Source organism: Hydra vulgaris, chromosome 03 (genome assembly GCF_038396675.1).
Source record: "Hydra vulgaris chromosome 03, alternate assembly HydraT2T_AEP".
Lineage (NCBI taxonomy): Eukaryota > Metazoa > Cnidaria > Hydrozoa > Anthoathecata > Hydridae > Hydra > Hydra vulgaris.
Genome location: NC_088922.1, coordinates 16,295,010 through 16,305,356, shown reverse-complemented (window position 1 = coordinate 16,305,356; position 10,347 = coordinate 16,295,010). Strand labels below are relative to the sequence as shown.

At 27.5% G+C, this 10,347-nt stretch overlaps 1 protein-coding gene across 1 annotated transcript in view; it reads right to left on the bottom strand.

Moving 5' to 3' along the window:
- Positions 1–375: 375 nt before the first annotated feature.
- The window catches only part of LOC100204245 (Golgi-associated PDZ and coiled-coil motif-containing protein), a 30,404-nt gene continuing 20,432 nt past the window's right edge, over positions 376–10,347 (bottom strand). The window contains exons 4-7 of the mRNA XM_065792480.1: positions 9,973–10,246; positions 9,636–9,883; positions 6,231–6,338; positions 376–665 (exon numbers count right to left, since the gene is read on the bottom strand). Coding sequence (XP_065648552.1) covers positions 554–665; positions 6,231–6,338; positions 9,636–9,883; positions 9,973–10,246 — 742 coding nt within the window. The 3' untranslated portion in view covers positions 376–553. The remainder of the gene's footprint in view (positions 666–6,230; positions 6,339–9,635; positions 9,884–9,972; positions 10,247–10,347) is intronic.

Genomic DNA, 10,347 nt, shown 5'->3' with positions numbered 1-10,347 from the left:
ATAATTATATTCTAGTTTTTTTAATACTTGTTTGTTTTTTAATAAAAGTTTATTTAACATTTGTTTTATTTTTTGAGATTTTAATTTATTTTTTTTAATAAAATGTTATCGTGTTTTTATATTTTAATAACAGAACTAAAATATCCTTAAGACCTCTCTTGCATTTTTCTAAACAAACTTATTGTTTATTGCCTAAGAGAATACGTTTTTTTTTTCCAGAAACACATTAAAGTTAAAATAATAAATTAATTTAAATAATCCATCTTGTTTAATTTCTTTAGTTTTTAAATATAATATCCAGTTTACTAAACAAGTCAGGTATATGTGAAGTCTCGCATTATGTAAGTATTGCAGCTCAAATAAAGTGTCATAATATTGTAAATAAACTAAGATGTTTATTTAATTATAAATAAATAAAAAATTTACAACCATTACAAATTGTACAAGATAAAACAAATTATAAAAAATCTACAAATGAGGATAAAAAAAAATAAACAAAATTAGAAAATTAAAGTGAAACAATTAGTTTGTTGAGTAAATTCCATTTCTGAAATTATATATGAGTTGGTTGAGGAGAAGCTTCATCAGCTGGTGACATGTCTTTGTTTATTTTGCGCAAACTCTGAGCAAGTTTTAATTCGGCTAAAGAACTCCGTAAAGATGATCTAAAAATATTTCAAAATTATTAAATTTTATATTTTTAGGATTTCTTACTTATTACACTAGTTATTATTAAAGGCGAGGTCACACTTAAGCAAGTTGGTGATTTGGGTTGCGGCCCCTGAGTCGTTTTTAAGTTATTGTTTCCCAAAGTAAATGAACCCCGAGAATTTTTTTAAAAGTTGTTTGGCCTAATAATTAATACAAATAAGCCTAGAAATAAAAATTAAAATAGGTAGTGTTCCTGTTAATTGTTTTAGTGTGCATCGCCAAGATCACACAAGAAGCTCTTTGTTAAGATTTGAGTTTATTAACAGGGGTGGGGCAATATGCAATAACCTCATCCCTGTAAGTTATATCCACGTGCAACACTGCACTGTTTATTAATCTTGCTATACCTTGTTATATCATATATATTTTTTCGAGCATATACAAGTATATTTTCAAAATATTATTAATTTAGCTGCTCTTACATGTCATACTATTTTTATATTTACATTAATTTGTAACAAATTTGGATATTAAATTTGAATCATGGGCAAAAAATTTACAAAAATTTTGTGTATTCAATATTTTTAGTAGACAAATTGAACCATTGAATTTTTGCTTGCATTTTTAAAAGTAGAACATTATTTCAAGATGAACAATTAAAAACCTATCTGAGTTATATTGATAAATTTTTTTTTTTTTTACTTTACACAGTGAAGCGAAATGGTCAAAAAATTAAAAAGTGGGCAATTAAAAACTTTTCATGTCGTAGACCCCTCCCATTACCCCCCTCTTCCCTCCCCCTCCTCCCTTGAATTTTCAATGCAATTTTTTTTCAATTGCTTCCTGAGCCTCCTCCGAATAAGCTCCAATGGGAAGATTCAAATGCTCAGCAATTAAAAATCCATGTTCCAGAAAATTATGAAGTGTAGGTGGCATAATGTACCAAGGATAGGTTTCCACTATCAGCTCTGAAGTTTTATAACAGTATGCTTTAAAAGCATCCAAGTTCAGGTGGAATCCACTGCAAACGGCATTCAATATGTTTCTTAGTCTTAAAATGATGTTCAAACTAATTCCTGTTATTTCAGAGAAAGATTCTGCTGCTAGAAATCCCCTCCTTGCAGTGTTTCCTGTATTAGTATTTCCAAATCCATGCTTAGGAGGTATCAACCGCTAAGCTTAACACCTCTCTAAACTTTCTTTTGATTTTTTAAGATTTTACAGATAATTTATCTTCTGGAGATCGGGACTGGTATATTTTAATATCCATTTTATATCCGAAGTGTAGAATGAATTCAAAAATTCGTATCCAACAGTGCATTGTGGATAATCCTAAAGCTATAGCTTGCTTATTGCAAACTTTTTCTCTAATTATATCCAGCTTGTTCATTTCACTAGGTTTGGCAGAACAAACATTGCGAGATTGAGTTGAGTTAGTATCTGTTATAGCATTCACTGCCTTGCCGTCCAACATGGTCATCTCAATTTTTATTTTTATTTTTGCTTTCTGGTTACAGAAGGGGATTTCAAGTTCAAAATCTTGAAGACTTTCTATTTGCTTCCTAACATCTAATTCTTCAGCTCTTGTTGACTCTGTTGTTTTATTTTGGTATTGCAGGTGAAGAGGCCTGCAAAAGTGGGGGCTTGAAGGCATTGGGTTTGACCATGCAGTGATGGCCCTTATTTCCAGTTTCAATGGAACAATTGCAGTTTGAAACAAGAATTTTTTGTTTTCAACTCCTGTTGAAAGATCTGTGTCATCAAACCTTTGATTGTATACACTTTGAGATAAGGCTCCATCCATTCCAGCTTTCATATAGAATTTTCCAGTTGTTTCCGATCCATTTAGACACTCTGTATTAGATATGTTTATAACTCTTGATAAAGTGTGGTTTACCATTGACTGAACATAACATTTGGCAGATGTTTCTAAAATTTCCAAATTTTCTGGATAACATTTGGATTTTGTATCAAATATTACTTTGACTGAAGGGTATATCTCTGCATTCTGTTTCAGTGAAGAGTTTCTAACAACTTGATATTGTGAATCACTGAGATCGCAAATTATCTTTAATGCAAGGGCCTCTTCTGCTTTCATCATTATTGGATTCATTTTTGTATTTTCAATAATTTTCCTGGCTAGAGCTGGATTTTTAACAGAATGTTTAATAACTTTTGAAAAGTCGGTCTTTCCTGGGCTTAATTTAGCCCTCAACGCAGCAGCACAGGCAAGTTCTTCAGTACAATGGTCACCAATCAAACTCATGTACTCATTTAAATAAAATTAGCAACCAAAAATGTAGCATATAGATTTTAATATACCTGAATACCTTTCTTTTTTTAGTTCTCTCCGAACTATCAGTTCATCGTGTAGCTGGTCTTCCTGGTCTTAATGTGGGAGGAGCAGGTTTTGGGTACAGTTCAAACGCCAGCCATTCTTTCTCGCGTTCCTCAAGTCGAGAGAAGGTTCTTCCGTGCTTTTCATATTTGATCTTGAGCTTGGTAACAAATGTTTTAATCTTCCCTTTTAAATCTTTAAAGTTATGAACATTCATATTATTCTTCACTTCTTCCTCAACCACAGAGCACAAGTTGGGATTATTAATTCCAACTTCCTTGATTTTATACAATACATCAATCCTTCTCATGTTTAGTTTTTCACATAAACACAATAATGTTATGAATAAAATTTTTCTTGTTTTAACTCAACAAGAAATTGTCTCTTACAAATTCTTATCATGATTTATATTAAACTACATACAGCCAAAATTACTATTAAAACCCACATAAACATGCTTAAATATAAACAAATTAGCAATTACACACAAAACCGTACAAACACATTAACAACAATTATCCATTTTAGTTATAAACCATTACACATTATGTAACATTTAACATAATATAATCACATCATGTTAACAACATCTGTATTCAAGATTCAAGAAATACGGATGAAACATTTTTTCAGGCATGATGTGAACTCCCAAATTTTTTATTTGTCAAATGAGGATGTGTTACAAAATATTACGGTTATTGGAGCTTGGGAACATAAAGAACCCAAATAACGGCCCCCTCCAACCCTTTGAGAGGGAAGACAGTTTTTCTTTTGGCGTTCAGAAGTAATGACCACGTACAATTTACAACCCCTCATTGTGGGGGTGGGGTGGGGTGGAGTGGGGTAAATTATTTACACAGATTTTTATTTTTTATACTTATACCCATAAATCCATTTCGGGCAATTTGGGGCAGCTGATTTTTTTTTTAGTCATCCATGATAACATCCCCTAGGATAAAAAAGTCATTTCAGGGTGAAACTCTGCGGAACTTTTGAGATTATTTTCAAAAACAATATTTATCGGAAAATTTAAATTTTTTACCTAATATTTTATTTACTTATTTGGCAAAAGCTATATTCAATATTTTAAGCTTTTTACTTTTGAAAAAGATAAAAGAATGCCTGAATAAAGCTTTATGATAAAAAATAAAAAAATCATCTAAATCATTTAGATGATTTTTTTATTTTTTTATTTTTATTGAACAACATCAATTCATTTCGAAAATAATAATATATCAGCTCAAATTTGCTTGCTTGCGAAAGACCGTATGGAATATATAACCGCGCATTCAAAAGTCTAGAAACTACTTAAAAACTAAAAAATTGTGTATTTTACAGAATACAGAATCGTCATTAACAACACAAACATTAGGCGTAACTATGCGCACTATTCATTACCATATTAATATATAGAAGATTCCAAAAGAAATCAGGGAAAACTTGTTTTTTAAATATTTTTAAGAGAATTAATCATTTTCATGAAAAACCAACAGAATCTACAAAAATATTGCAAAAGATTTCAAAAGAAATCAGCGAAAACCTGTTTTTTGAATGTTTTTAAGAGAACTAATCATTTTCATTTAAAAGTTTATCGACATAAATTTCACCTTGAGCTAAAAAGCATAAGTTTGGATGGTTGTTTTTGATTCAATTAAACATGAGCAAAAATAGTAGCTTTTTTCCTAAAAAAAATTAGTTTCCTTTTCTCTCCTCAAATTTATTTTAACATTTTATTTAATAGACCCACAGAATCACCAAAAACATTACATAAGATTTCAAGAGAAATAAAACTTTAAGATAAAAAAAAAATAAAAAAATCATTTAAATGAGTAAAAAAAAATAAAAATTAGAAAAATATAAAAAGTTCGGGATTTTTAGTGAACTTTTTTTAATGCTTCTCTGACTAGGATAGTAGCCACGAGAGAACCAAAATATATTTTTCTTATTATTTGATATTTTTTCTAATAAGTTGTAAAAAAAATTAATGAAAATGGTGTATTAAAAAAATTCCACTTATGGCCACTTTTGGCCGCTTCATAGTGCTTTAGATTATTGGTACTATGTCAAACATTAGTAGAAATCAAATTCATTTTCATTATTTATAAGAGAAACCAAATTATCCATACATATAAGACAAGATAAACTGCTAGTTTATAATTTTTTTTCTGAACAACTTGTAACTAAATTTAATTGATTAATTCTCGAAAATTCGTTTTCAAATACAATCAACAATGGGGTGCAAGTGCAAGATTCAATGATAAATTTGTACAGATAAATTTAGCCTGACTTTGTAAAGACTTCATTCTTCCAAAACAAAACATTTGTTTATGCAATACAGAAAAAACATTTAACTCATCTCTTAGCAAGCCAGTTAAATCATTTGAGGAATCATCAGATAAATCTAAACTGCAGAACTTGAATTAGTAAACTCTTCCAGTGTTATATGCTAGTAGTTTCATACTTTTTAAAGAAGGAAAAAAGAAAATACGCTTTGGTAGTTAGAAATTTGTCAAAAATTCAAACATATGAACATGATCAAAATACTCCCCATGAAGTCTTAGCACTCATATTATTATAACAATATGAGCAAGTCTGACTATCAGTGTCTAAGAAACAATACCATAAATAAAGTCTGCAACTTATATCCATATTATAATATTGTACGCAAAGCAAAAGAACTGTCTAGAATGTACCTTATGGAATGACTATGCTGCAGAAGTTAGCATGCAAGCGTTGGTCAACCACATAGTACTATGCTTGATAGAATATCAGGGTGAAGTTATTATGCCAATAAAAAATATTTACAGAATGACACTAAGGTCTAAAGTTGTCTTCAATGGATCAACTGGTCAAATCTTTTATACTCAAACAACAGCAAAAGAAACCAGAAACATAGCAGATGAATCTAGCTTAGAAAGAAAAATTAGATTTATTAAAAGAAGAATTCCTTTTATCGGTGTTATAAACAAGCACAAAGGCTTTCAAAAGAATTTTTATTATTTAGAAAATGACTTTATCAATATTGAAAACATTTATTTATTATAATAATTTGTATTTATTATTAGAATTAATATTTATGTTATGAAAAATTTGAATTTGTTTATACTTTATTTGCCAAAACATTGCTACAAAATTAAATTCAAGAAGGATCAAGCATCAAATGTTAATATTTAAGAATGATAAAACATTTAATTTAAATGTAAATGTAAATTATAAAAAAAAAAATGCTCCTAAAACTCACATGTTGACATCTTTTTTGTTTGAATTTGGCGCTGGAGAATTTGTCATATTTATATCACTGTCCATTGAAATTTCATTAGGATCATCTAAAAGCCCAACAGTACTATACCTAATGAATAATAATAAAAAAAATAGCAAAATTTGCTCATTTATTAAACTATAAACTATAAATTCAAAGTAAAATAAGTTTACAAAGTGAGACAAATCATTACAAGTTATTTAAAGCTTACATAAAACAAAAAAACAAAACAAAAAAAAATAACAACAAACAAACAAGCAAAAAAACTTGAAGAAAAGGGAATATAAAATCTCAAAACACAAAATAAAAGCAAGATATAAGATAAAAAAGAAAAATAACCAATTCAAAAAATTTTTTTATATCTTAAAACAACTTAATAAAATTTTTGAAATAAAAAAACAAAAAACAAAATTACTAAAGGTTAAAAAAAAGGAACTAAAAAATAGTTTGATATGTAATAATGTAATACAAAATATGATCTTAATAGGAGAAAAAGACAAATAATTTTTGAAATTAAAAAGTAAGATTTTTAAAATTTTTATTTTATAATTTTTTTTTTAATCAGCGTTTTGATTCATGTTTCTTTATTTCAAATTTTAAAGTTTTTCTTTTTTCTTTTGTGCCCTTTGTGGACCATTAAGTTGGGTTTCCTTTTTTTTGTGCTCTTGGTGGATTATTAAGTTGGATTTCCTTTTGATTTGTGTGCTCTTAGTGGATCAAGTTTATAAACAAAAATAATTGGAAATATGTATAGAAAATACTCTTAACTTTTCAAAAAAAAAACCTATTCCAACATACAAATAAAGATGGGTTTTTTATGCCATCTTCACTTCCAACACTTAAACCAATAAGAAAGCTCCCAATAAAAATATATTTTTCATTTATTGTTAGATAAAACAAGTTTTCAAAAAACTATATAAATTTGTTCTGTGAATGACTTGTTAGACTAAATTTGTCCCAACATTTAATTTCAAAAAAATATATATACTATCCTATTATTATTAAAAATGTAACATCATTGACCGACATTGAAAGAATCAACATTAATACCAATCGAAAATTATACCACTGAGGTAATTTGATACCTCTTCCCCAATGGTCTCGTTAAAACAATAAGTGTGCACTGGCAAGTATAAACATGTTTAAAAAAATCCTATATAAATATTCTCTTAGTTTCTTATATAAAAAGGGTTAAAGGAAAAGATAAAAATATTTAAATTGAACTTTATAATTTTATGTATTATGAATTACATGAAGAGAGTTATATAGTAACGAACTCAGTTTGGTTCTACAATATACCTCTATTTTACAACTTGTTATTAGAATAATGATCTCCTTCATTTTCATATTTAAAAGTATTAACTCTAGGTGAATTAAACCAATCAAAACATTAAAATATTATAAAAAAAAAAAAAAAAAAAGTAATAAGATTAAATTCAGTTATGCTCAATGATATGTAATTGTTCAACATGGTGGTAAATTTATTGGAAAAAATAAAAACTAAGAATTTTATTTAGGAGTTGTCGTCTTTATGTTAGTTGGTAGTTTGATACCCTTTGTTGTTAAAGTCCTAAAACAAGTATATCTGAAAATTGGTTGAAGAATTAAGTATTTCTGAAATTGGTTAACAACCAAAGTTGAAGAATCTTAAACATGTCACTTGTATGCTAATTTTAAAATTGTGGTTATCGTCATAAATAAACAACACATTTGTTTTTAAAAAACTGATGACTACTAAAAAGTACAGCTACAGTTCAATCTATTACATTCATTCGGAGGTTTAATTTTCGAGTATTCAACTTAACATACTAAAAGATAAAATTAATGTTGAGGTTGCAGATAACTACCATTTCACTAATGAAAAAGATAAATTATTACTTATTAATTTAAAAGTAGCATACAAAATTACACCAGGCAGAAACAAAGTGCTAACCTTTGCAAATTTTCCACGAGACAACCTATTCTGCCATTAAACGTTATTTTCCAAAAGAAATAATTGATAATTTCTTGTATTTTATAAATGCAAAACAGACAATTTAAATTAAAAATATATGTGATATAATAAAGTAGGAAATGATGTTGTTTCAAATTTTAAAAATTAGAATTTCTAAATACTCAATATGTAAGTGAATGGTAAAATTTACAGAGGTGTCACAAACATTCTGCTCATACATCAAATGCAATAATAATTTGATTAAAAGAAACTGTGTCTTTAATTGAAGTTTTATTATCAGCAGAATAAAATAAAATTTTACCCAGCATTCAAATCAAATTGAGTCACCATTAGATACTAACAAACAGTGATCATCCAGGTCATATTTTAAAAATCTGGAAAACATTTTGCGAATAATATCTGGAAAAATCCGAAATTTATTTCCTTTATATCTAATTTTAGCTTTAAGCTGATGGATTTCTCAATTTTTTTTTTAATCTTTTCTTATAATTTTTTCTTAAATTTTGTACAAGTAATGACTAAAAAAGAGTTTGAAAACAAATTTAAAAAAAGTAAATTTAAGTTTGCAATTACACAGAAATTTTTTAAAATCCAAAAAAAACTTAAAGTTGAAAAAATATCTGGATTCCAGATATATCCGGAAAAAGAAGACTATATTTTGCCATACAAAATATTTTCTATAAATACTTTTATATTCCTCTTTAGCTATATACTTTGTTGAAATATATGTGCTTACTTTAATATTTAAATGATTATTTTTAGGGCTAATTTTTTATAAAATTAAATTGCAAAAGCCAAAATTTTGAATTTTTTTCTTCTTCATATTTGTAAGCCACAAGTTCCACTATATACTTAAGTAGGTCATAGAGGATTCCATAAATTTTGAAAGGTAAATGCTCAATAATCTGCAAACCAGATTAATACCTGGAACGACATCTGGTTGTAAGAAATGTCTTCAATAATGTAATTTATAAATTGCATTATAGAATTATAGATGAGTTATATATACATCTAGCCTATTAACAACCAAAACCACCTTTTCCAAATTTTATTATTCATAAAATTGCAACAATTTAATAACACTTTTACAAAATTATTTTATAAGTTCTAAAAATTATCAATACATTCTAACCAAGTGACACATTCAAACCAAATAATACAAATGTTAAAACTGTTTTAGAAATCTTAAAATGAACTTGTTTTAAATATATGAATTTGGAATTTTAATAGGGAATTTTTATCACAAAAAACTTTTTAAACAAAGTTTTGTTTAAAAAGTTTTTTATCAAAAACTTTTTAAACAAAACTTTGTAAAAAAATATGTGCAGGATATTTCATAAATTGCTTCATTAAAACATAAATTGATTAAATAATGAATAAATTTAAAAAAATATGCAAGGATTACTTTACTCTTACACAAACCTAGAATTCACCTAGAATTATAGTTTGTTTCCCATTCCTCATCTTCACTTGAGGTATCGATGACTCGCCAAACTTCCATAGTAACATTTCCGCTTAATGCTGACAAAATACTGACAGCTTCCTCATGGGATACATTCTCCAAATTGATACTGTTTACAGCCAAAATAGCATCCCCTGTTTGCAAGTCCTCACAACGTGAAGCTAACATTCCTTCATGAATTTCTGAAATAATTACTGGAATGCCATGCTCTTTTCCACCCTGGAACCATTTTGTACCCAAATTTCATTACTAGGTAAGTAGTTGAATAATGTTATTTGATACAGTAAATTTAAAAAAATAAATTTTACCGTAATTGATATTCCGAGACCTTCACTTTTTTCTCGGTAAAATTTAACCACAATTTTATCGCCTGAATGTTTTGTAATATTAACTGTTTCTTGTTTTTCTTTATTGTTATGTGAGGAACTTGAGGAGTTCTTTTTGTTTTTTTTGGGATTTTTTTTGCAAGCGCGTATTACAGTTTTGTGACGATGAAGAAAGATTTCTGATTCAATCTGATTCCAAAGCATTTCGTGTTCTTGCGGTTTTAAGTTGCGACCCAATAACTGAATTTGTTGAATTCTAAGGAAAAATTTTAATTATTTTTAACTTATGCCTCAAAAACACTTTTTCATCAAGAAGTATATATAGGTATAAAAAATCCTTTCTTTAAAAAGTTAGGA